The sequence below is a fragment of the Capricornis sumatraensis genome, chromosome 2 (assembly GCF_032405125.1).
Source record: "Capricornis sumatraensis isolate serow.1 chromosome 2, serow.2, whole genome shotgun sequence".
NCBI lineage: Eukaryota > Metazoa > Chordata > Mammalia > Artiodactyla > Bovidae > Capricornis > Capricornis sumatraensis.
In genome coordinates, this window is record NC_091070.1 from 123,689,914 (window position 1) to 123,717,728 (window position 27,815).

Genomic DNA, 27,815 nt, shown 5'->3' on the forward strand with positions numbered 1-27,815 from the left:
AGACAAATACACAACACAGGGCGCAGAGGAATACTTTTTTAAAAAGCTATAATAAAAGTCCTCAGAGAGGATATTCTATCCCTGCAAACAGAACAGGACACAATTAAAACAAGCAGAGAATCAGAAAGGGTTCTTGAAGAATAAAAACGGGATGCTAATATTCAAAAATGTAAAAGCTAAACAATGAGAAAAGTTAAAGAGCAGTGTCTTAGAGAATAATGCCAGCTGTCTACATTCTGATCTTCCCAAACATCCTATAAAAACCATAGGGAATAACAATGACAACAAAGCCACCCTGAACCCATACCTTCTAAAAAGCTAGGCGTCAGAGAGTACTACAAACTGCAATTTGCAGGAAGGTAGAGAAATGAACATCCCAAATGAGCTGAATTAGCTCCCAAGCCCACAGTGGAGTCAGGCAGAGACTGCATGGAAAAGAGGTGGCAGGGTTCTAACAACATCAGACGTAGATCAAAGTTGTCCCCCATGAGGAGGACACATTCCAAGTGGGAAAATAATGAGGAAAGGTCTGCAACCGGGAAGATCAGAGAAGCAACTGCTAAGGAACTGACAGGAAGAGACTAGAAAGTACTTGAAGGCAGCAATTTGGGAAGGCATCGCTTCCGGAGGTCGCGCCTTGACAGTTTGGTGGCAAAGGGAAAGAATGAAGCAGGTGATGGAAATTCAGGGTCCTACAGAAAAGAAAAAGAATCACAAAACGAGAAGTCATGCCGGCCTACTCTTCACGCAAACAAAGGAAGCAGCACTGGGTAAAGAAACTGCCCTTCTCTGCATGAGTGGAATAAAGTACTCTCGAATCAAGAAGCCTAGTAAGACTAGCAGACCTCTCACCCCATTCCACACTGAATTTGTGTTGCCACTGCCTCAGACAAATAAATTCATTACAAAATAACCCTAAGACATCTAGGAACATCCTTACAAAGCTACCATGTGGAAAAAAACATTTCAAATCAGAAATCCCAATACTACAGAAATAGAAATGACCATCTCCTGCTCTAGCTTTAGGTGGCCATGCCATTAGCTCTGTTCTTACCCCCCACTTACTTCCTTCCTCTGGCTCTCTGCTTTCTTCTTCTGCTGTAGGCACGGCATCAGAGACCCAGTGGCCATCTTCCGTTTCTCCCAGGATAGACTCCAGGTCTAGTTCATGCATGGTGCTCCCCTCCGAGGACAGCAGTTTATCCAAACCAAATTTGAGTATCTCGCTCAACTTGAATGAAGAAAACAAGAAAGTCCAGTTGGCCTTCATGAAAACAAACACTGGGCACCAGTGATTTGCGAAGTGGCTTAGACACCAGGCGCATCCCTGTCCTGATGCTCAGCCTTTCTTCCCTCCCTGTGACAGATAACACCAACAGGGCTGTTCTGTAGTTGGATGATGGATGAGCAGAGAGGTGATAAATGACAGTCAGAGCCTAACTTTGACAATTCTCAATAAACAGAAAATTTGACCCTCCAATCTTTGTTCTGAAGAATAACAGTCACTTCCAGCATTATCTTAGCACTTCTCACAGAGTTTTTCACAGGCATCCCCAGCGGTCACGTGAGACGTCACAGACCCTGTTAGCTATTCTCCTACCCCTCCTACTGCCAGACTTCTTGGAATGAGAAGGCTACACAGCATATTTCTTAAGTGACTTTCCTTTGGCAGTTTTGTTCCTACCACAGCGCTCAGTGGAAACCATCTTCACAAAAGACCAGTGACAACTGACCATTAGATGGGAGAGCCGTTTCTCAATTCTAATGTTGCTTGCTGGACATGCCTCTGGCATTGCACTACCCTGCTTCTCTTACCTGCTCTCTAACGAACCTTCAGCCTCTCCCTAGGCTTGTAGGAACCACCTAAAAAAGTTCAGATCATCTTTCCTAGCTGTAGTTTCCTCCTTTCAATTGCGTACTTCCCTAAGTGCTAACTGAGGCTCTGAACCAAGCTGCATTCACACTTCGGCTCATTTGCATCTTGTCTTTTTGGGTTCGCTATCTCTACCTGGCTTATTTTGTGAATGACTTGGAAATCTTACTATACTCTGTAACAACTGGAAAAAAATTTAGATAGCTCACTGGAAGAATTGAACAAACCTAGATACACTTACTTTTAACCTTGATATATATAAAAAACCACTGACTTTGGCAACTGGCTTCCTGGATAGCTCAGTTGGTAAAGAAAAAATAGCGCTAAGTTGTATCCAACTCTTGCCATCCCATGAACTGTAGCCTGCCAGGCTCCTCTGGGATTCTCCAGGCAAGAATACTGGAGTGGGTTGCCATTTCCTTCTCCAGGGGATCTTCCTGACTCAGGAATTGAACCCAGGTCTCCCGCATTGCTGGCAGATGCTTTACTGACTGAGCTACACAGAAAGTTGGTAAAGAATCAGCCTGCAATGCAGGAGACCCCAGTTTGATTCCTGGGTCAGGAGGATCCCCTGGAGAAGGGATAGGCTACCCACTCCAGTATTCTTAGGCTTCCCTGGTGGCTCAGCTGGTAAAGAATCAGCCTGCAATTTGGGAGACCCTGGTTCAATCCCTGGGTTGGGAAGATCCCCTGGAGAAGGGAAAGGCTACCCACTCCAGTATTCTGGTCTGGAGAACTCCATGGACTGTATAGTCCATGGGGTCGCAAAGAGTTGGACATGACTGAGCAACTTTCACTTCAACAACTGGCACCAAAAATAGAAGCCACTATTTATGAAAAAGACTGGTCCACACTGGGATACTCCCTTTGGTCTACGTTTCACTTGTGATATGTCTCAGTTATCAAGGGACCACATGTATTTTTAGAGAAGAAATGTGCATGCATGCTAAGTCGCTTCAGTCGTGTCTGACCCTTTCACAACAATACTATGGACTATAGCCCGTCAGGCTCCCCTGTCCATGGGATTCTCCAGGCAAGAATACTGGAGTGGGTTGCCATGCCCTCCTCCAGAGGATCTTCCCGACTGGGATCGAACCCACATCTCTTATGTCTCCTGCATTGGCAGGCAGGTTCTTTACCACAAGCACCACCTGGGAAGCCCACGAGAAGAAATATATTACAGTAATTAAAGGCAAGGGCATGTGTTTGGAGGTTAGAGAGTTTGGATGGAGTCTTAATGAACTAACATTCTTGGGCAAATTATTTGAAATGGGAATAAGGAGAGTGCCTACCTCATTCTTCTGTGATTCATATCACAGAAACAACTGGAAAGAACCACTTCATATGATACTTAGCACACAGGGAGCATTCAATAAATGTTCACTCCATCTGCCTCTGCCTCTCTCTGTTTCCTATTATTTTCTTCCTGAAGGATAATGAATCCACTTCCTTCTTTGAGGATTTCATGATCTAGTACTTCTTAGATTTACTGAACCACAATCACATCTTTGACTACTGGACTCTTTTTATTATACAAACCCTGCTTTCTCTGGAGATAAGGGCATTGGGGTGTTATCTTTGCTTCTGGCAACCAGAGATAACTTGCAGAAGCTTGGTAGGTAAGAGAAAAATCAGAAGTAACCTTCCACTAACCACGAGCTGGGCGAGATTCTGACAGAGACCCTCTCAAACAGCTAGGGGGGGTGGGGTCTATGTTCCCATTAGGATCTGGCCCATGGCACAGAGACATGTTTACACAATCACACGGACATACCCAGGAGCCTACGTCACAGGGACACCATCACCGAATCCCCTGAGCCCCTCCCCAATTGGGAAAGAGTTCAAGCTTCTTATTGACAACTCCTCCTCCCACACCCAGAATGTGCGCACCCCAAGGCTCAGCCATTCATTCCCCTCACCAGACCCAATACTGAACTTGTCATTCACAAGGTTCTACAGAGAACTCATGGTTGGAGAACTGTAAGAGTCTCTGCAGTCTGCCCATAGCTTTCTCTCAAGCTGCCATCTTACATTTGTAACTGCCTCCTGGATAATGTGAACACACATACAATCTGCTTTGCCACCAGCATGGACAAGCATGAGCACATCAATTGGGAACCAAAGAAAAAAACACAAGGGAAAAAACCACACTTTGCACCTTAAGAGAAACAAGAACTAAACAAGTAAACATACAAAACCCAGGGTTACTTTCTAGTTCAAGTTCCAAAATAAATGAAATCTTGAGCCTTTCCCGTAAGTTAACAAAACCAATGTGAGCCCTATCTTCTGCAAAGCAGACATGTAAAGATATGCACTGGTCTTTGTGGATATAACCATGTGAGAAAAGCCAGACTAACCAAACATTTGGCAATTCTGCTTTTAATAGTAATTTTTCCTTTTAAATACTTGTTATATTTTCTGTTTGATAAACTAGTCCCTTTAAAGTCTACTCTCTTACAAACTTTTGCAAATGAAATTTTTATCTCTGAGCTTTTCCTCTAACAGTATTTTTTAAATATGTTTTTACTGCAAACTCTAAAGCCTAAATTATCTTCTTCTTCCTAAATCTCTACCTAACCTTCTTGCTTCCTAATTTCTATCCTCCTCATTATCCAGGCTGAAGACCTTACAGACATCTTTAAATTTCCCATTCTCCCTAGCTTCCCACCTCTAAGCAGCAGCTCCTGTCATTTCTTCTGTAACGTTGCTCACGCCAGACACTCCCATTGCTACTGCCTATGTCAGAGGTTTGTAACTCACTTCATGCCTGGATCTTTCCAGTATCCTAGAAGTCAGTCTCTCTGCTTCCAGCCCCTCATCTCTGGGTCAAAATGGGAGGACCTGGGCTATATCATAATATGGGTTCTAATTTAAACCCAAGAGCTGCTACAGAATATCTCCAAGTCCTCTCCCAGAAGAGTTTTCTCTAACATCTTCCAGGCCTGCATCTGCTTCCTAGCTGGTGTCTCCTCCTTTAAGCAATTAACTCTAGTTCTTTCATCTGTTTTTTCTACGGCATAATTCTGAATTCCTGATCCTGTCTACCCTCCTGAGTGTGAAGAAGGTGATGCAAAGCACTGATCAAAGGGTCTGGGGTTAAGATGGAGGTACAAGATAAATCATTATTTATTATGCCGAGTTGTTTATTTTACCTAATTCTCCTAAGGCCCCCTGATGGAACCTGTGGTATTTTCATTTTCAGAAAGCAAAGGGTAAACTATCTGCTCAAAGCAACACAGCCAGTAAGAGACAAGGCTTGGATCTGAATCCAAGTAAAAGGGATCCAAAGTCCATCCTTATTCTGTATTCTGCTACCTTTATTTATCATATTCATTTTCACTCCCACAGCAGCCTGCATGTAGTACAGATATTATGTGCATGCATGCTCAGTTGTGTCTGACTCTGTGACCCCATCGACGACAGCTCGCCAGGCTCCTCTGTCCATGGAATTTCCCAAGCAAGAAAACCGGAGAGGGTTGTCATTTCCTCCTCCAGGGGATCTTCCTATGGCAGGAAGGAATCTGGCTAGGGAACAAATGTGTAGCAGGAGAGAGTGGGTGGTTAATTCATCTACTTTCTCATCCATGGAAGCACTGACTAAAACCATGACATCTTCTCATATGAAGAACAGGGACTTCCCTGGTGGTCCAGGGGCTAAGACTCCATGTTTCCAATGCAGGGGCCCCAGGTTTGATCCCTGGTCAGGGAACTAGGTCCCACACGCTGCAACTAAAAATTCCACATGCTGCAAACAAGACCTAGCAAGGCCGAATAAATAAATAAGTTTAAAAAAAAACCAAAACCAAAGTGAAGAACAGTGTGTCTTACCTGGAGGTCAGCATCTGCAGCAGTTTTCTGGGCTCCCAGAGTGAAATGGCCCCCTTCTATGATCATGTTGGTGAGCTGCAGCTTGGAGGCCGCTTTCCTATAGACAATCTCTTCCACAGTGTCTCGGCCAATCAGCCGAATAACTTTAACAGACCTGTAGAGAAATCACAGAAAACTAACGTGCTAAAATAGAAGGGTCTGCAAAATAGTTCACAAGCATGCCAGGTCAAGACACAAAAAAGGAAACAAACCTAAAATGCCAGGTTCAGGGTACAACTAACGGGGGATTGTTGTACGTGAACCTGAGTTATTTGTTAGAGAGAATCTGGCCTCTAATTCTCACTGAACCTTTCCAAAAGAGTCAAGGGAGGGATGACGAGGTGGTCATGATTGGGGTTCCTTATTTGTGGTAGAGGAAAACCTCTGTTAGATCTAAATCATCACCAGGTCAGAGAGTAAGACTTATCTTTTTATCTTAGGTCCATAAATCCATAACTTCATTTTTAAACTGAATCACACCTTAACTCAGGAAGGATGTTAAATAATTTCTCAAAGTTCCTCCTAGTCCTTTCACAATTTGACTTTGCTCTTTTTACCAAAGCAAGCCCCAGTCCAGTACTACTCTGGAGTCAGCAACAGAGATAGGCTAAAACCTACTGTCTCTCACCGCCCAGTCTAGAACTGTCACCAGGCCACATTCTTCACCTTCCGCCCAAACCCAGAACTACTGAAGAGCCAAGGAAGTGGAACCAGAGCTATGCTTAAATCTCTCACTTGTTCTGGCCAATTCGGTGAGCCCGGGCAGCTGCTTGTAAGTCATTCTGAGGATTGAAATCACTGTCAAAAAAAATAACAGTATCTGCTGCTGTTAAGTTCATGCCAACTCCACCTGAAAAAAATACAAAAAAGAACATTGGCAGAAGTACATGGGCTAAGGACCAGACCAGGATGGCACAAGGCCACAGCGTTCAGATTGATACATTGAAAGCAGCCAAAATGACTGGCTTCATCCTTCAAACTGACAACCCCATCCTCAACTCTAGATGGAGCTTTGTAGTGGTTAAAAGTCCTACATGGGCTCTTATTACCTGAACCGGGAAAGTTTAACAACTGCAAGTAATGGAAATGAGTGGAGTGGGGTAAGGAGCAAAAGTAGGTACTTAAGTTAGCTGCCTGAATCCATTTTAAATCTCTTCTGTTTAAAGATTTTCACTGAAGTTTGTTTAGAATAGTCTGTGGAAAAGGACACATGCTCTTTCAGAAACAGTTTTAAATATGAGCGAGGTCTGCTGTGGGCACCAAGAGAAGACCTCTTAATGTCCACTGCGAGTTACAACCAGGCAGCACGGGCTCTGACACAAGTTAATAAGAAGAGGAGATGCCATGTATTACACCCCCAAGCGGAGCAGGGGGGCTATCTCCCTCTGATTGGAGAAGACTTCAGTAATTCTCTTCTGTTATTTGTCTCCACATTAATTAAGGAGAAGGTAACCAAACCAACCAAAGGACAAAAACACTCCCTGGGACAACTTTCCAGTCTTTCTTTAGGAAAAGGGCTTTGGAGGCTCCTTGGATTACAGGAATTAATGAAAAGAACTATGAAGGCAAATTACAGCCTTCTCTTTGATTAATGTGGAAACAAGCACAAAATGGACTCCCTCTTGCCAGGGTCATTACAGCTCGTTGCTGAAACAAGCAAGCCTGAAATGACTTGTTCCAGGAGCCAGAACTAACGACTAACTTCTGAGATGGGCTACTGCCTCTAAGCTAGATCTTAAGTCAGGCAGGAACGTTCTAATTAAAGCCTTTATATAAGATTAAAGTTGGAGTAAACAGATAATAAAGACTGATTACTGAAAGATGCTAATATACTAAATAACAATGACAGCTACCCAGGTGTTATGCTTTACTTTCTGCAGGCACCATTCTGAAGTGCTTTACATATGCTATCTCCTATAATCCTTGCAACAATCATGGGTACTCATTTTATAGATGTTGCAATGGAAGCACAGAGAGGTTAAGGAATGGCTGGGAGCTGCAGAGATAGGAAGAGAAAGAGCCAGATTCAGTACCACATGGTCTGGCTTCAGAGCCTATGTTTTTTACCCACTATTCCATAATATTCCCAGGCACTTATTTCATTGAAGTGTTTTTAATTTTTTTATGAAATTTTTATTTCATAAAAATTTTTTTTTTCTTCTTGGGTTAAAGTTCAGCTCTTCTTCATTAAAGGGTGATATTTTATAAATAAGCTCTAGCCAGACTTGTCTGAGACATTCATGAGCTCTCACTGCCACCTGGTGGCAATATGACTCAATCAGAAATACTTGAACGTTGGAGAGAATCTTGAATAAATGATAGTGACGCAAATCAGCAATTAAAATGTGACAGCAAACAGGACAGCTGGTGTTTGGAAAAGGCTCAGGACTGCTCTGGCTCCTATGAGATCCCTCTGTTCTGACTAATTCCAAGAACGCCAGGGAGATGAGTTGAAAAGCAGAGATCTTTCTTCCTAATTTCAGATGTTTCAAACAATGCTGCTGAGTATGATGGTGTTGAAATCAATAAGGCATCAGTTCAGTTCAGTCGCTCAGTTGTGTCTGACTCTTTGCGACCCCATGAATCACAGCACGCCAGGCCTCCCTGTCCATCACCAACTCCCGGAGTCTACTCAAACTCATGTCCATTGAGTCAGTGATGGCATCCAGCCATCTCATCCTCCGTCATCCACTTCTCCTCCTGCCTTCAATCTTTCCCAGGGTCAGGGTCTTTTCTAATGAATCAGTTCTTTGCATCAGGTGGCCAAAGTATTGGAGTTTCAGCTTCAGCATCAGTCCTTCCAATACATATTCAGGACTGATTTCCTTTAGGATGGACTGGTTGGCTCTCCTTCTAAGATCACAGACTGCACCCTCAGTCTCAGCCACTTATTATCAGGTTACCTAATCAGTCTCTCCTAAGACTACCCTAAGACAACTGTGACATGAATAAGTGGCTGAGATCGAGGGTGCAGTCTATGATCTTAGAAGCAAGCGGGACCATATGAATTTCACTATATCTCTGTAATACAGAGATGAGACATACACAGGTAAAACAATCTCCTTATGGTCAAGGATTATACTTTTAATACCCTATAGTACCAGGCACTTAGTTCGCTCATTGGAAAAGACTCTGATGCTGGGAGAGATTGGGGGCAGGAGGACAAGGGGACGACCCAGGATGAGATGGCTAGATGGCATCACGGACTAGATGGAGGTGAGTTTGAGTGAACTCCGGGAGATGGTGATGGACAGAGAGGCCTGGCGTGCTGCGATTCATGGGTCAAAGAGTCGGACACGACTGAGCGAGTGAACTGAACTGAAATAAGACTGAACTCTCTTTTCATGAATACACTGATCTCTCTTTACAATAGAGGACATACATCCCTTTAGAGCTCCTAATTCTATTCCATCAAGATTTAGGTCTACCAAAAAAAAGAGAGAGAGGAAAAAAAAAAGAAACTTAAGATTCTGTGAATTCAAAATTAACTTAAGGTCTGCCTGTTCCATGACATGAGAATAATTTATTCTCCAAGAACTGACATTATTTAAGTAAATTAAAGCACTCCATAAGTGGTATGGCACTACAAATGTCATATAAAATATTTATGACTTAAGTCATATACGGACAATGTTACAATTAATTCTAAAGAGCTGGAAATTTCATTACAATCACACTTTTTAAAAGCAGATTTTTTAAGCTTTCACAACACTTTCAGAGCTACCTGTCAGAAGAACAACTAGTAGGCAGGCTGCTATCTCGTTTTCCAAATTCATGGTTGGGAAGGAGAGCTGTCTCTATTGAACATGACTAAAACTAAAATTTCTATACAAAAGTACAGAAATCTTTCAGGATGTTCACAGGTCAATGGTCAAGAGATCAGAATTACTTTTCAACAACCCCAGGTTTTAGCCTTACTTCTCTGATGAGATGAAAGCTTAAATCAGTTTGACAGAAACGAGTACCATGCTAGAAGTCTAGTGCAGTGATAAACTGATATAACCTAACTCAACTCCCCCTACCCCTTTTTTTACACTCCTCAGTAAAAACCTCGCCTTTCAGTGAATTAAGGGAAAATATGCTAATGATTAGGATTTAAATGCACTGTTTCGCCCTTTGTCTGCCTTCATCAAGGGATGAAAGGTAGGGATGTGGCAGGCAGGGATGTGGCTTACCTGCCCTGGTACTCAAGAGAAAAGTGAAGATGGGCTGCTGTCCAAAGTTCTTAATGGCCAAGTGTCTCTCTTCTCCTCTCACAGAACCATCCACACGCTCATAGCTGTAGCCTTCACACAGAGGGAGAAAACAGAGAAATAGAAACCATTTTCAATTACTCACTGTGGGGTAACACACTGTCTGCTCAAAACCAAACACCAACTTTGTCTCTTCTCATATACAGGCATGCCCCTACTGTAAGCCATCTTCCTTTGATTCTGAATAATATTCTTATACTGTTTTTCTCTGTAACATCCCCACACCCCAGATAATTCTTCACAGGCCCATCTGGACTGTTAAGTCTAAAATTCTTGAGTAACGTAATGGCCAAGGGATGTCACCTCTATAATCCAGGTAGTCTTGGAGAATATCCAACATCTGGGTCATCTGAGAGAAAAGTAAAACTCGATGGCCTCTGGCAAGAAAAAGAAAAGGAAAAACTGCCAACTCCAATAGTATTTAGGGTGGATTTCCTGCAGGTGAAACTTAGTGAAGAATGCAAGTTTACAAAGAAATGAAATCCTGAAGTAAAAATATAAATGTCAATCATTTACAGAACCTTCTTCAGTAATGCGAAATGTTTTATACAAGGATGTAACTGCACCAGTAGCTGAGCCCTTACAGTACTTCTCACTAGTGCTGTAAGTGTTGGGATATACCCAGGAGTCTGTGTCAATGCACCAGAGGGTGTAAGATACCCTAGATAACCAAGGTGCTTCTTTCCAGGATGGCAATTACTAAATGGAAAGAAACATACAGTTTTAACAGCAAAATAAAAGATATGTGAAGAGAAAAATGCAAAATTCAAATGTACAAAAAATGAAACAAAAACTGATGACCCTAAAGAGCTTGTGGTTGGCAATCAATAGCTCTTCTCTACTTTGGGGTGAAAGTCACTATCCTTTCATTTATAGCTTTATTGGTTGAAAATTTTGAGAAGCATCACTTTAGAGAAGCAAGAGGCAGGTGGCATTTCATATCCCACATGGTACATAAGAAAACTTACATAGGGAGAAGAGAGAAGAAAGCAGGTGGCAAAATGGATTAGGTCAAGGACAAATTCAAGGGAATTCCCTGGTGGTCCAGTTATTAGGGCTCTGCACTTTTCACTGCCAAGGGCCGGGTTCAACCAAAAGCTCCATGGTATGGCCAAAAAAAAAAAAGTTCAAACCTACAACCCCATGGTTATCAGCTATTAAGTTTCCATAAACAAAGAAGTACTGTATGGCACTGTCTAAACAACATTCTATTAGGAAAACTAATTTAATCTGAGTTTGCGATAGGTGTAGATGAACAATTACGACAAGCTCCTTCAAGACTCTAGCCTCAAATTGGTAGAAAAGGTATTGAACTTAAAATTCAATCCTCATCTAATCCCATTAGATTAGAACCTCATCTAATCCCATTTCTGACATTTGCTGGCTGCGGTGGCCTCAGACAAGCCACTCAGCCTCCCTGGGCCTGTTTCATCACCTGTGAAATGAAAAGGTCGAAGAGAAGCTATTTACCGGTCCTTCTCCAACACTAGGACACTTAGAGGAGATACATCATAGCCTATAAAATACAATCAGGCATGCAGCTGTTTGACTTACAGATTCCTAATGTTGGACACTTTTGCCAAATCTGAGGTTTTAGGTTGGTTCAGCCCTTCCTGGGTCAGTTGTCCCTAAGGGACAATTTAGAAATCCTTGGAAAACTGGGATTTTTTTCTAGACTGCTCTATACCTCCGAGGACCAGAGGATCAGATACAGGCCAGACACCAGGCCACTGAACACTTAGCTAAATATTTACAGGCCCCAAAAGTGGCTTAATTCTTCCAATACCCAACTTGCATCTCAGGCAAAGAGTCCCCAAGTTCTCCCTGAGTTCAAATCAAGCCCACAAGTTAACAAGGGTAAATATTTGCTAAGTACTTAATATGTGTCAATTCAAAGCAAGGTACACCAGCAGGCCTTTTAAAAAGAAACGTTTGATGGTATCTTTGTCTTTGTAGAACTAAAAGATACAGCTGGAGTGACATAGTTAATATAGCAATTAACCAGACAGCAGATTACGGCAGAGTGCCAAGTGCTGGATTAGGATCCTAAGTGCTGTAGGAATTCAGGAAAGGAAAGGAAGATTATAGAGTGGATGGCATGGGATTAAGGGTGTAGCTGCAGAAAAGGTGGAACCTGAATCAGGGTCTTGGAAAAAAAGGAGAACTGGGATTAGTCTCAAGGAATCATTGAGTTGCTCATTATTCTGGTTTTAACAATCACCAGCTCAGGGTAGAAAATATGAACCTATCACCTACTTGGAAGACAGGAATGCCAACAGCTTATCCAGCAGGTGAAGTTTCCCACTAGCCTCAATCAAGTGGTCTCCAACTTCAAAAGGCTCTGGTTCCACACCTGGAAAAGAAAGAACCCACTCCCAGTAAATGTGTTCTCAGTTGGGGCAGACTCTGAATGGAGAAGCTGATGGTGAGGCTACAGAGAAGCCAAGATCCTTCTAACTGATAATGGGCCCAAGTCTCATATCTCTTTGAGGCATTTCATAATTATTTGTTTATATTATGATATCAGCACTACCCAACATCAATCACAGAGCCTGGCACATCCAATACATCTAAGAAATGTTTACCCAAGGCACTCTTTGGGAAACTGAAGCACAGGGAAATGCTAAAGACCAAACAGACCCAAAATTGAAACCTTCAGGTTCTCACTCTAGAAAACGAATCAAGACATAGGGTTAGATATAAAGTAGTCATTCTCGTGCTGAGGGTAGCAAAATAACCTGGAAGGATTTTTTCGAAATCTGCATGTTCCCAACAGCTCTCTGCATAAAAGAAAAGCTCTGACATGCACCTCATTAAGATTCTGTGACATTTTAAAACAATTCATATGGCCACTTGGCAAGGACTTCCTTCAAATGACTGCAGAAAAGCCTCTGCATTGATCATATCAATATTAGAGCCCTCACAGCATAAAATGCCTGGAACTGTCCCACAGGCTACCCATCAGAGTGAATTAAAAAAAAAACAAAAACAAAATTTGAATGAAAATGAAAACACTACATATCATGTGTAGAATGCAGCTAAATTATTACTTAGAGGGAAATTTACAGACATCCATGAGATGAAATTCCCTCACAAACGAGGCAGAGAAGGAGAAGACATAAGGCAGATGGAAAAGTGAGAAAGCATTGTCCCAGAAGCCAATGGAAAACGTTGTTTCAAGAAGTGATCAACTGTGTCCAAGGTTTTGAGAGATTAATTTAAAAAAGTGAACTGATAACCGTCAGGTGAGACACACAGAAACCACTGATGAACTAGGAATGGTGGTGACAAAAAAGGTTCACTGAGTGGGTTCAAGACAAAGGGACATCCAATCATGAAAAAAATTCAGATTATGAGATAGCCCATAAAACACAGAGCCATGATTCTTCAAAACTGTCAATTTAATGAAAAAGTAAAAAAAAAAAAACAAAAAGCTGAGGAGCATTTCTAGATTACAGGAGAATAAAGAGACATGACAAATGCACCATAAAATCTCTGACCAGATCTTGAATTTGAAAAGAACAAAGATGGACACAGGCAGATTCACAGGAGAGAAGTATTCACATGATTTCCCATAAGTTACAGGAAGCTCTCCAAAATAAATGAAGACCCAGAAAAGTGGCAAAATTTAAATGCTTTTCTATCATAATGAAATCAAGATTGCCAGGAGAAATATCAACAACCTCAGATATGCAGATGATACCACTCCAATGGCAGAAATTAAAGAGGAACTAAAGAGCCTCTGGATGATGGTGAAAGACGAGAGTGAAAAATCTGGCTTAAAACTCAACATTCAAAAAACGAAGATCATCACATCTGGTCCTATCACTTCATGGCAAACAGAAGGGAAGAAAGTGGAAACAGTGACAGATTTTATTTTCTTGGGCTCCAAAATCACTGTGGATGGTGCCTGTAGCCACAAAATTAAAAGACACTTGCTCCTTGGAAGAAAAGCTATGACAAAGCTAGACAGTGTATTAAAAAGTAGAGACATCACTTTGCCGATAAGGTCTGTATAGTCAAAGCTACGGTTTTTCCAATAGTCACGTACTGATGTGAGAGTTGGACCATAAAGAAAGCTGAGAGCCAAAGAATTGATGCTTTTGAATTGTGGTGCTGGAGAAGACTCTTGAGAGTCCCTTTGACTGCAAAGAGATCAAAACAGTCAATCCTAAAGGAAATCAACCCTGAATATTCATTGGAACGACTGATGCTGAAGCTCCAATACTTTGGTCACCTGACGCTAAGAGCTGACTCACTGGAAAAGACCCTGATGCTGGAGAAGGTTGAGGGCAGGAGGAAAAGGGGGCAAGAGAGAAGGAGATGGTTGGATGGCATCACTGACTCAATGGATATGAGTTTGAGCAAACTCCATGAATGAAGTACAGGGAAGCCTGGAGTGCGGCAGTCCATGGGGTCACAAAGAATGGGATACGACTTAGTGACCGAACAACAAACAACAATTATACTGAACAAAGAGAAGCAGTTGTGGAAAAGGAACTACAGTATGTGAGGAGGCTGAGTGAAATGAAAATCATGTTTAACAAGGTCTGTTCATGCGCTCAGCTGCTCAGTCGTATCCAGCTCTTACCGAGGTCTACTTACATAGAATTCTCTCATTCTCCAGTTTCTGCTCTTGAGGATAAACATGTCACTCTCCTTCCAGCAGAGGGAAGAGATGTTCATGCTGGGAGGGGATGGGGGAATGGATATGCTATCATTTCTGGACGTGCGGGTTTGGGGGTTGTGGTGTTTGTTTTTGTTTTTGCTATTGTTTCTTTTTTAAGTGTCCATAGCTCAAAATGATAACAAAATGCAGATCAGATCCTATCACTCCCCTGATTAAAATTCTCCTGTGTTTTCCCACTGTATCTAAAATAAAAATAAATTTACTTTAAAAATATAAAAGAAAAAGTCATAAGGGACGGTTAAAACTGAAGAAATCTGAATATGAACAATATATTAGATAATCAACATAAAAAATTAACAAGAGAAAATGGGGAAAAATAGATAGTAAATACAGACAAATCTTCTGAAGAACTTTCTACGAGGTTGGCCATAAAATGACAACAAAAAGTATTGCTGAGAAAAAAGGGCACTGCCTCACCGTCAAACAAATATGGGTGATCCACACACTTCCGAAGCTGGGACAGGACATTCTGAAGTTTAACTTTCTTCACCATCTCATTTTCAAATGCATCTGAAATTTTACAAAGAGAGAGAGAGATGGATTACTGAACAACAACAAAAAACCCTGCAAGTTTCCATACATAACCTTACTCATTTCAATAATGTATCTTTCAAATCTGTATCTCCCAAATTTCACTGAAGTGCATTAAGAACAGCACACTGATAAGAAGTTTTCTTAACCATCACCTTGTTTTAAGACGGAAAAGTAAAAGTGTTAGCTGCTCAGTCATGTCCAACTCTTTGTGACCCTACTGTAGCCTGCCAAGCTTCTCTGACCATGAAACTCTCTCAGCAAAAATACTGGAGTGGGTTGCCATTGCCTTCTCCAGGGGATCTTCCCAATCCTGGAAATGAACCCGGGTTTCCTGCATTGCAGGTAGACTCCTTATCATCTGAGCCACCAGGGGAAGCCCTTAAGGAAAACCAGGAGAGGGGAGATGGGGAGGAAATCTCACAAAGTCAACAAACAACAAAGTCAGAGTTATACTTTGACTGGCAAAGGTACTCTGCCAGTTTCACTCTAGCTGACCTGACTACTATTCAGAATAAGAAATCCCATCCCATATTCTTGCTATACAAACTGAGTGTGATTATAAAATGCATAAAAATCACATCCTCACTAGTTTCTAAATGGACAAGTACCCTCTGATTACCTAGGTCTTTCATCAAAATGGCCTTGTAGTATTTTTTCTGTAGTGCTGACATGCCATGGTATATCACTACTTCCGTCTTCCTGGGAAGCTCTGTGGCTACTTCAGCCTTTACTCGCCTCAGCAGAAATGGCTGCAAGAGTTTGTATAGTTCACTTGCTGTACAAGGAAAGAAAAAAACACACAAAAGTAGTGTGGGACAAAAGCAAAACCAAGGCAATGAACTATTAGAGGACATACAACAGTTTACTTTTGTTTCTCATTTTCATAACAATTCTGCCTTCTAGGCCAGCAAGGTAATTTTTCACAGTATTTAGCCTTCCTTGGATTCTTCTTTCCAGCTTCTTCTGTTTCTTTCTAATAATCTCATTTGCATAGAGCTATTCTTCTTCCAGGATACTTTTGCATTTGATCAGCATAACAGTTCAGAAATGTAGGCAAGTTGGTAACACCGTCCCTATTTGTATAACTAAGTGAAGTTCAGAGCAGTTAAATCCTTTATCCAAAGTCATACAGCTGGCTGCTAAAGGTGCTAGCTAGTACTCACACTTGGTTCTTTGAGTTCCATACCCCTTTTCCTTCCTGAGCTGTCGGAAACTTTGAAAACTAGCCTAAACTGGAATTACACTGCACGCAGGATTAAAAAATACAAGTGCCCAGTTAAATTTGAATTTGATAAACAAATACTTTTTTAAAGATCAGTATGTCCTGTGTAATATTTGACTTGGAATAGTTTATATAGCAACATTAAACATGGGGACAATCAGAGCAGGTTCCCCAGGTAAAATTCAATCTGTGGTATGGAGATTTCTGTGAGAAGCCTTTCCAACTTATCCTCAGCTAGTACATACAGACCCACTAGTTGGCATGCCTATCAATTATTTTGAATAACGATCCTGGGATAATATCACATAGACAGACAGACAATTTTACAAGGCAGAGGAGCAAAGGCATGAGAGGAAAACTACGAATGACCATTGTACAAACCAGAATGGCTTCCTCCTTTACTTCCACCACCATCCAGCCCAGACTTTTGGTTCTTATGCGCTGATAAAAGTGTTAAAAGAAACACCAGTGCTATGGAACCCTGAATGACAGTTTCAGACTATGGCACCCACATATTTCTCTGCCTCAAGAAGTACCATGTGAAGTTATCCAAGTCCTCACAGAAATTACACGTTGGGAAAATAAAAGTCTGCAAACCAGCAGACACTAGACAAACAAATACGAGAATCATGAACAGCAGGCACTGGGAACAACAAGAGGACTCTGCCATCACCTTATTTTTGTGTGGCTCTTTATTTCCTCAGAAGGGATTCTCTGGTTATGGATTCTCCTTCTTTTCTATCTATAACCCTTATGCCCTAGGGAAGTTGCTGGGCCCAGACCTCTTGGCATGATTTGTAAAAAGGGAACTTGCCTGACGCAGACTCTTTCTCAATGTCCTGGTAACGCTGAACAAAATCTTCCACTTGCTCCCTGGAAAAGAGATCAGGCTCCACAAAACTGAGGAGTGAGTAGAGCTCCTGGAGGCTGTTCTGGATGGGTGTTCCAGTCAACAGGAGGCTGAAGACAACTGAGAACTCAAATATACAAATGAATAAAGTGAAAATCTACAATGCTGGAAAGCAAGACTGAGTGACCCATCACAACCTTTACAGAGAGAGGCATGACTGAATGAAATGAATTCAGGGACATGAAATCAGAAAACTCAGGTTCCAAATGTATATAGCTGTTTGATGTAGGAAATAATACCTCTTCAGTTTCAACTATAAGAAGGGGATAATAATCCTGTGGAGGAGATACCATTTATAAAGAAAAATCACTTTGTGAATGCTAAAGTACTGATGAGTATTCAAAATGGTTACTGTTATGCAACCTATGCGGAAATTCAAGCACACAGCATATACTCATGCAGTTTGAGAAGCCCAAAACTACAGCAGCAGGACCCACCACTACAAGAAAGAAGATATATTTTTTAAAAACATTCTTTCGTAAGACTTAACACGTGCAGCCAATGTAAGACATCAAGAATTCTGGACATTTCTGGACTATATACCACCCAAAATGGGAAGACACTTGTTAAATTTTGAGCAGAGGAATAAGAACACCATGAATAACAGACTAATGAAGTAAAGGTTAGGAAAAACAGTAAGAACAGTTGTTGGGTCAAGCAAAGGACAATCTCTTAGCTAACATAAGATCTTATACTACTTGAGTTAAATAATACAGCACAAAGAGAAAGCTGTATCCTGTGTGTGTGTGTGTGTGTGTGTGTATATATATATATATAATACATGGCAATACATTATGTGTGTATATATGCATATATATATATATATACACATATATACATATATATACTGAATTCTGATATTACTTTTTTTGGGCTCCAAAATCACTGCAGATGGTGATTGTAGCCTTGAAATTAAAAGACACATACTCCTTGGAAGGAAAGTTATGACCAACCTAGATAGCATATTCAAAAGCAGAAATATTACTTTGACGAATAAGGTCCATCTAGTCAAGGCTATGGTTTTTCCAGTGGTCATGTATGGATGTGAGAGTTGGACTGTGAAGAAAGCTGAACGCTGATGAATTGATGCTTTTGAACTATGGTGTTGGAGAAGACTCTTGAGAGTCCCTTGGACTGCAAGGAGATCCAACCAGTCCATTCTAAAGGAGATCAGACCTGGGTGTTCTTTGGAAGGAATGATGCTAAAGATGAAACTCCAGAACTTTGGCCACCTCATGCGAAGAGTTGACTCACTGGAAAAAGACTCTGATGCTGGGAGGGATTGGGGGCAGGAGGAGATGGAGAGGACAGAGGATGAGATGGTTGGATGGCATCACCGACTCGATGGACGTGAGTTTGAGTGAACTCCGGGAGTTGGTGATGGACAGGGAGGCCTGGCGTGCTGCGAGTCACGGGGTTGCAAAGAGTCGGACACGACTGAGAGACTGAACTGAACTGAACTGAATGTATTTTTATTTTTTTAACAATATTGGAGAAGGAAATGGCAACCCATTCCAGTATTCTTGTCTGGAGAATCTCATGGACAGAGGAGTCTGGAGGGCTACAGTCCATGGGATCGCAGAGTCAGACATGACTGAAACAACTTAGCATGCACACATAATATACATTTAGGTTTGGGTGTACACATGTGCTGCAAAGAACGTGGCAGCATATATACCAAATGTTAAAATACACAGTGGAATAGGATAATTGGTGGCTTTTACTTTTCCTCTTGTGTGTCTATAATTTGATTTTGGAGGGGGTCATAAGAAGATATCGAAAGTGATAAATGAAATGATACAATCAATGAAAACTGTTTTCAGAATCTTTGGGGGAAGCACTTTCACTTGGTTTGTTTCCTTTTAAATTGTCTTATCAATGCCCACCCACTCATGCCGCATGCAGTGCAACCTATTCACAATATTTCAAGTATGGGAAATGGTTAACAATGAATGTTTCCAATAACTAAATCACACTTTTACAATATGCTCAAAGAACTAAAATGGCCAAAAAATATGAAGTCAACGAGGATAACCAAGGTTGTCAATCACTAAAATGAAATTACACTATCACATGGATTAATATTTTAATTCAAAGCAGTGTTCATTTCAGCATCAAAAGTTATAATCGGGAAAAAGAAGCCTAGAGACAAATCTCTGCTTATATATAAAATTTTGGAAGCTTTTTTGTATAAAATATTTTGCAAATATTTTCTACATTATTAAATATTCTTCTACATAATCTTTCATAATCTTTACAGCCTTACTCTGTAAATATACTGTTTGGGTACACCACAAATTGTACAGTATAATCAATTCCTATATTGACATTTAGGCTTCTTCCAAATTTTACAAACAAGCTGAAAACAGTATTTGGAAGAGGAGAAAATAAAAGGCAGTACCCTTCTCCCCACCTCTCAGCCCAATCAATAAATGTGTTTTTTTCCTGACCAACTAGCTGTCTGCAGTTCAAACCTCACCTAAAAAGGAATACTCAGAAAACATAGAACAATTTCCTCTGAGCCTGTTTCCTTACCAAAAAGAAGAAAAGGCTCTGGAGCCAGCAACAGACTTTAGCTTCCCCACTCCAAACACAGGCTTCCTTTACTACACCTGCTTCCCTTCTCCCACTATAAATCAATAAACTGGCATAGCAGCTGATGAAGCAGTAGCTTAAGAGTCTCTTGGGTGCCAGATATGACAATCACTTGGGAAAGAGACTGTGTTAAAGAGTCCTTAAAAAGAAGGCAAAGGACACCACAGAGCAGAGGGGGCCTACAAGGGGACAGCAATCTTTGAGTTCGGGGTAATAATAATAATAGTGGCCATATTTGCACTTAAACACTAAAAACCGTAACTTTTAACCACTAAAGCTAAAGAAAGAATTCAGATCTAAGACTTTCCTCCAAATGACCTCTAAATTCATTAATTGATCTATTATAGAAAGGGACCAAAATCAATGACGATCCCAGAAATTTGCACACCAGGTCGCAGGAATTAACAAGCCTTTACTAGGTCAACAATAAGAAGGGCACTTCATACCCATAAGCTTTTCCACTGGCTCCTCAGAAAAGAGGGCAAATCTAAGGCTACAATGACATTTCTCATCTGCTTTGTCAGAATGATGCCAAAGAAGTGAATGGAGTAAGATCAAAGGTTTCATACTCAGAGAAGTATGACAAAGACAGGTGAGACTGAAGGGAATATTCAATGGCATGAAATCAGTCTCTTCATGACTCCGAATTGTCAAATTTTCTAAACAGGTAAATGGGGGAGTTGTACAATAAATATGTCAGATATGTTTGTTACTGCAGACAGAAAAACTACATTAAGATTATTTTTAAAGAAACTGAAAATCAAAAGACAGTTGAAACATTTCCAAAAATACAATGTATTATCCTGGAGTAGAGTCCTATTTATTTGACAACCAGATTTTTAATAAACATTATCTCCTATGTAAAAGACAAGAGAAATTAGGCCATATTAAGTATTACTTGTGTCACCATAAAATGTTCATTGAACCCTGCAGAAATCTCACTGAAAAAAATGTGTCAATTTAATTGGCTCTATACAGACCAAACTAATATTAACATTTTTTGAAAGGGAGTGATACACAAACTAAAAGTATCCTATGAGTTTACCTCTGAAAGAGTCTTATGCAGCAAGGAGCTTTGGTTTTTCAACCTGTGAGCTTCATCCACAACAAGAACACTCCAAGGGAAGCTGTGAGGGAAAAATCCATGTTTTCAGTTTTATATAACTCAAACACATATCTCACACCCAAAAGTCTTACTACAAAACTAAGACTCTTTCTGGGAAGACTAATATCAAGCCATTCTGTTAGAAACACACTCAAATTGCCTTCTCCAAGAGCCAACCAAGTACATAAGGCAATATCTGGATAATGTAGTAAAATTAAGGGAATTGATTTTCTGAGATGCATTGAAAATAGAAAAGAAGGCACTGGAGACAGAAAGCAAAAGGAAACACTAATGAGCACTTACATGTGCCACTTTAACAAACCTAAAGCTTGGAGCTTTTAGGTATGTTATTTAACCTGAAAAAATAAAATGAGTAGACACTATTGTGCCCTTTTTACTAACATGGATACTAAAGCTCAGAAAGGCAGATGACTCAGTCAAGGTCATAAAGTTAGTATGAGGCAGAACTAAGATACAGACCCAGAAGAAAAGTCAAGACACAATGATGTCATAGTAGCTAAAAAAAGTGTGATTTTAAAATGGGGACATGGTAGACTTCCCAAGTGGTACAGTGGAAAAGAATCTGCCTGCCAATGCAGGGAACACAGGTTCAACCCCTGGTCTGGGAAGATCCCATATGCTGCAGAACAACTAAGCTCCTGCACCACAACTACTGAGCCCACACTCTAGAGCACGCAAGTCACAGTTTCTGAAGCCCATGTGCCAAGAGCCTGTGCTCTGCAACAAGAGAAGCTGCTGCAATGAGGAGCCTGTGCCCTGCAATGAAGGGGAGCTCCTGCTCGCCGCTACTAGAGAAAGCCAACAAGCAGCAAGGAATACCCAGTGCAACCAATAACTAGATAAATTATAAAGAATGGGGACACGGTGAACAGCTCAAATGTTACAACAGGAAGATACATCACTGGCTCTGTTAACATGGAAGTCACTGGTGGCTATGCCAGTGCCCTTTGGTAGCATAACAGTTATGACCACAAATTCCCAAAAAGATATCCTCTGTATATACTCCTGGGAAGCTGTTTTGCCCACAAAAAAATTTAAAATATGTATGTATTAATATGTTCAAAGCTGCATTATCTAAAACAGCAAAAACATGAAAATAATAATAGGTCCAATAATGGGTGATGAAATATAGCATTTTAAATGATAAATATGATTATAATTTAAAAGGCCTATATAACTAAAAAATATATATAATATTATATATATTTATATAATAAAAACCATGCAAAAGATAATAAAGTGGAAGTTATAAGGCTCTTATCTCATTTGAAAACGTTCTGTAATCCCATTACATTATTCTTATACTTAAAAAACTAAATGTAGGGGACTTCCCTAGTGGTTCAGTGGTTAAGAATCCACCTTCCAATGCAGGTTTAATTCCTGGGTGGGGAACTAAGATCCCACGTGCTGCAGGACAACTAAGTCCATGGTCCACAACTACTGAGCCTGTGCACCTCAACTAGAGACCCCAAGGGCCGCAAACTACAGAGCCTACACACTCTGAAGCCTGTGAGCCACACCTAGAGAGAAGCCTGCGCATCGCAAAAAAAGCCCATGCACCAGCACACCACAACAAAAGATCCAGCAGGCTGCGACCAATACCCTGACACAGCCAAAAATACATACATACTTACATGTTAAAAACAACTAAATGTACATACAAGTAAAGCAGAACACTGGAAAGATACATGGAAATTAAAATCCCTCAAATATTAGAGGAAGATCTTGAGCAGAGGTTGGCCTTAAAAGAGGAGAAAGCCTTCTTCCTCTGAGGCCACAGAGAGAATCCAGAAAATGGGTACAGAAGCAGACAGCTAGGCCCATTCACCTACTGAGTGGTGCAGGTAGAGGGAAGAACTGGGTCCAAGAGAGGGTGCAGAAATCAGGATCACTCCTGCGGGGTAGCAGGAGTTGCACTGAAGGATCATGAGGAGTAAGAGTCCAGCTGATCTTGGACACTGGTCACGGCATGACGAGGGTGTGAGCCCTTTTCAAGGGGCTACAGGACAGTGCCTGGCTCCTGTTTAAATTACCATTCTACACAGATTAGGTATTAATCTGTTAAGATCATTACGGTATCAATGGCACCCCACTCCAGTACTCTTGCCTGGAAAATCCCATGGACAGGGGAGCCTGGTAGGCTGCAGTCCATGGGGTTGCGAACAGTCGGAGAGACTGAGTGATTTCACTTTCACTTTTCTCTTTCATGCATTGGAGAAGGAAATGGCAACCCACTCCAGTGTTCTTGCCTGGAGAATCCCCGGGACGGGGGAGCCTGGCGGGCTGCCGTCTATGGGGTCACACAGAGTTGGACACGACTGAAGTGACTTAGCAGCAGCAAGAGCTATATATTCATTTTTTTTAAATTTCTATTCTTTTAATTTATTTTGCCACACAGTGTGGCATGTGGGATCTTAGTTCCCCAACCAGGGATCAAACCCACGCCCCTGCAATGGAGGCATGGGTTTCTTAGCCACTGGACCACCAAGGAAGTCTCAATATTCAGGTTTTTACATACAAAAGCAACCAATAAAAAGCGTGTTTAATGAATCAAGACTACAAGGAGGTGGATTTGGGCTCAGTAACTGAAGGTCGTCAAATTACTCTCTAAAGGACATGCCAAGGGATGCTCCCTGGACAGGAAGAGGCGGAGGGAATTCCAGGACTGGATGGAGAGTGGGAAAAGTAATTTCTAATCCTCTTGATCCAAAGATTTAATAAGTTTATTGTCAAAAAATTTTCCTATTTTTCATATTGTTACATGCACAGTCTCAACCCTCCCTAATAAGCCTCTTTAGGGCTGAGATTGCATTACACTTTCAGGCTGTTCTCAGTAGGCAGTACAGTCATACACAGTACAACCTTGCCAAATACATCAAAAGAACACAACTGTGTTCTCAGGGGTCATACTGAGTAAACATTATAAATGTCCCTTTACTACTTGGTTTTTTAAATTCACTTGGAATGGATTTAAGATAATAATCTAATATAGAAAGATTATATTTCTGCTGAAAATGTGAAACTCCAGTGCACTTACTTTGTAAAGTTCTCTTTTAAAAAGCTCTACAACAAAGTGGGTTTGGATGTCTGCTTTGCCATTTACTAGCAATGTGCCCTGGGATGGGTCACACCTAATCTCTTACCATTCTCATCGATAAAATGGATGATGATACCTACTTGTTAGGGTTTTCATGCTGATTCAATAGCATAATTTATGGAAAGTACCCAATAACATCTATGTCCTAATCTTCTTGCCTTTTGAGACTTTCCATATATTGCCTAATATTATGGATTATCTGTATACTTCTTATTAACTCTATTGGAGTTTATGTTCGCTTAAGGGTCACTGTATGGTTTACTTTCCTGGTATTGCTGGTAACTCCCAGAACAATGTCTTTCCAGAGGAGAGATCTTTAATACATATTAAGTTGGATATTGACAATAAAAAAGAAGTGAGAGGGAAAGCATATCCTTTTCTGAAGAAAAGTAAAGTAAATATGCGTACTTAAATGAAACACGAATGAAACAAAACACTACATGGAAGTCATGAAATCTATGACTGAGTCTTTAGTGTTTCAAAATAAGATGAAAATAAAAATCCAACTCAGAAGAGCCTGGGTATGAAACAACATTTCTAATATTGATAAAGCACTCTGTAAAAGTTCTGAATATTAAAGAAACAAACCCCACCTAACCAGAAGTACACATGCTACGAGAATGAAACTGTCAATGTATCTTCTTATTCACCCAAAACTGAGCTCTTATTTATAAGGTAACTGTTGGCTTAACCACATACTGCAACACAGCATCCCTACCACTGTATAAAGTACCAGGTAGTATCAGGAGTTACACCTAAGTTTCCTACACTTTATGAGCTGATTTGAGACCTCTAAGCCAATAACTGGAAAGAAATTTATTTAAAAATTCCTTTCTAAAAAGCTAATTTTAGGGCCTCCCTGGTGGCTCAGTGGTAAAGAACCCACCGGCCAATGAAGGAGACACAGGTCTGACCCCTGGCCAGGAAGGTCCCACATGCTGCAGAGCAACCAAGCCCGTGTACCACAGCTCGAGCCTGTGCTCTGCAACAAGAGGGGCCACCACGTGAGAAGTGTGTGCACTACAGCTAGCGAGTAGCTTCTACTTGTCGCAACTAGAGAAAAGAAAAGCCTGTGCAGCAACCAAGACCTAGCACAGCCAAAATAAATAAAAAACATTATTAAAAAAACACAAAGTTAACTTCATAGCACTGATGGCTATTTTAGGATATTTCCAGAAAAAAAGCTCAAATAATTCCCCTATGTTGTAGTAGAATTTCCACACAGCAGTCCTGACAGGCATCTATACAAGTTGTGATGTAAAGAATCTGGTATCTACTAACCGCCCACCACATACAGCTTATCTCACTTAATCCTCACAGCAGCTGTCTTCATTTTACAGATAGAGAAGCTGAGGTTCACAGAGGTTAAGTTAGGGAATCTACGCATACACAGCTAAGGAGTACGGGCTTGGACTGCAAGACTCCTGCCATACCACACACCCGGTAAGACTCACGGATGACAAACCAGGGGAAAAAATGTGAAGGAAAGACATAACTCTCATGACACATTCAGGACAATTTCTGAAGTAGTGCAACATACTCACGACTTTAGAAAAGATGCATCTTTCAAGCAAATCTGAAAAATTAAGGAAGACACATTGTAAAGGCTGATATTGATATACTTCTGACATTAATAAGCTAGTCTTTTATTAACTCTCCTAAACTATCGGATTTAGCTGTCTCATTCATTGACTATGTAAAAGAGTTCCGAGCATAACCTCTGGGTGGCGGCATCTTACAGACAAAGGGAGGCATGAACACATGAAGGGCTTGCTTACAGGAGTCTGGACATTATTAGCTTGAAGAACGAGAGCAGAGACGGGAATTAAGTATCTTCATCTTCCTTTCCCATCCTCTAGTAACAGATGATGCCTCAGCCTATCCTATGTTCTTCTACTCATCGGCCAAGAGACAGTTCAAGTGCTGCCTCCCTGGGAAGCCTTCCCCCTTGATCCACCAAGAGAGAGGGAGAAATATCGAACTAACAATAGTTTTTCACTCCCTTTGCTCACAGGACCTCTGTGAGAATCAAACGAAAACAGACTTTCCTCCTAGAATAACATGAGCCCTCAAAAAAACTAAATATAATCCCAGAGGATTCTACAACTTCTAAGGTCCCAGGTTAAGAGTTCTGGCTGTAGAAAAACAAACAGATACCTCATAGGTAGTTAGCAGCACATGAAAACGTGACTCCTGCTTCAGGTCTTGCTGTAGGCAGGCTCTCTTGTCCTTGTCACCTACATATGTTACACAGGAAAGACCTGGAGCAAATCTGAATCCAAGAAAAGAGGTAGATGAACACAAACACAGAGCCATGGACAAGGGATGCATGTCTGGAAAATGACATTTCATGGAAGGATTGCAGATGTACAGACCCCAGGATGCTCTGCAGCCAGAACGAGTCCTGAGACCCTGAAACCTCAACTAGAGTAACGGGTACACCTAAGGGTGACTAAGTCCCCATGTGAAGAGGGAGAAGGGTCAGATGAACATCTAAAAGGACCTTGTGTTAATTCCTAAAAGAAAAATATTTTTCCACATTCCTATGAAGTGTTACTGTATCACTATGAAAAGGATGTATCACTATGAAAAGGATGGTTTCTTCCTCAGTTCAGCAAAATTTACTAAAAATAAGTACTGACCTTCAAATTGCCAAAAGGCAATAAAAACATCCATTGGACCCTCCCTCATCTGCTCCTCATTCTTTATCTACACTGCCTCAGGTCAGAGTTTTCTGGAAAAAATAAACTCACTGCTTAGGACAATATGTTGTTTTATCATATTTCACATAGTACCCAGAAAAAAAAAGTAAAAAAAAAATTTCAACCACATCTACTCTGTACCTCTCCATCTCTTCTTTCCAGTTGCTCAAAACAGACAAGGGACAAAGAATCAGAAATGGTCCTTCATCATTTAATCTTCCTGCCAAATAAATGAAGAGTGCAATAGTCTGGAACACAGAAAAAGAAGGCAGTTTTGATCACCTTTCCACAAAAGAAAAAATTATAAAGTTCCCACAACCTTGCAAAGAACACCTATAATTGCATCAAAAAGAATAAAGTATAAACACAATCTATTAAACAAACTGGCTTTACAAACAAATAATGTACAATCTTCCACACATTAGGAGAGTCAGCCATTGCTAGAGTGATATCAGGTAAGCTTTGATACAACTGCCGAAGACATTTATGGTACTCAATTACATCAACAGTCAACAAGCAATAGTGCTCAAATTTTATGTAACTGAACCTTTCACACAAAGGAAAGCATCAGGAACAGACAACAGAAATCAACGAAAACAATGCAAACAAGGCACAAAGTCAGGAATGCTCTAAACACGCATGCTAAGAAGAATCAAGATTCGACTGAAGACGATCAACCACACCCTGGCCTCTGCTGTTGGCCAGGTCTCCTAAAGGAGGACGTTTTCCTTCCTTCCTAACCTCCCCCCACATGGATTTATGCATGCATGCTTGCACGCTAAGCTGCTTTGGTCTATCCAGCTCAGCAACCCCATAGACTGCAGTCCACCAGGCTCCTCTGTCCATGGGATTCTCCTGGCAGGAATACTGGAGTGAGCTTCTGTGTCCTCCTCCAGGGGATCCTCCCAACCCAGGGATCAAACCCGCATCTCTTTATGTCTACCTT

At 41.0% G+C, this 27,815-nt stretch overlaps 1 protein-coding gene across 6 annotated transcripts in view; it reads right to left on the minus strand.

Moving 5' to 3' along the window:
* Positions 1 to 27,815, minus strand: part of CHD1L (chromodomain helicase DNA binding protein 1 like) — a 71,573-nt gene that overhangs the window by 18,906 nt on the left and 24,852 nt on the right. For 2 of the 6 annotated variants that reach the window (XR_011144402.1, XM_068963759.1), the window contains exons 3-15: positions 27,011 to 27,117; positions 26,325 to 26,439; positions 25,712 to 25,743; positions 20,990 to 21,071; positions 17,254 to 17,416; positions 15,837 to 15,992; positions 15,101 to 15,193; positions 12,250 to 12,346; positions 10,297 to 10,370; positions 9,916 to 10,026; positions 6,476 to 6,590; positions 5,702 to 5,855; positions 1,066 to 1,231 (exon numbers count right to left, since the gene is read on the minus strand). Coding sequence is in view for 5 of the 6 variants with exons in the window: in XM_068963759.1 (XP_068819860.1) it covers positions 1,066 to 1,231; positions 5,702 to 5,855; positions 6,476 to 6,590; positions 9,916 to 10,026; positions 10,297 to 10,370; positions 12,250 to 12,346; positions 15,101 to 15,193; positions 15,837 to 15,992; positions 17,254 to 17,416; positions 20,990 to 21,071; positions 25,712 to 25,743; positions 26,325 to 26,439; positions 27,011 to 27,117 (1,465 nt within the window). In the remaining variant the exon portion in view is untranslated. Of the gene's footprint in view, positions 1 to 1,065; positions 1,232 to 5,701; positions 5,856 to 6,475; positions 6,591 to 9,915; positions 10,027 to 10,296; positions 10,371 to 12,249; positions 12,347 to 15,100; positions 15,194 to 15,836; positions 15,993 to 17,253; positions 17,447 to 20,989; positions 21,072 to 25,711; positions 25,744 to 26,324; positions 26,440 to 27,010; positions 27,118 to 27,815 lie in introns of all 6 variants that reach the window. The other 4 variants (XM_068963758.1, XM_068963760.1, XM_068963761.1 and 1 more) reach the window with 4 other exon arrangements.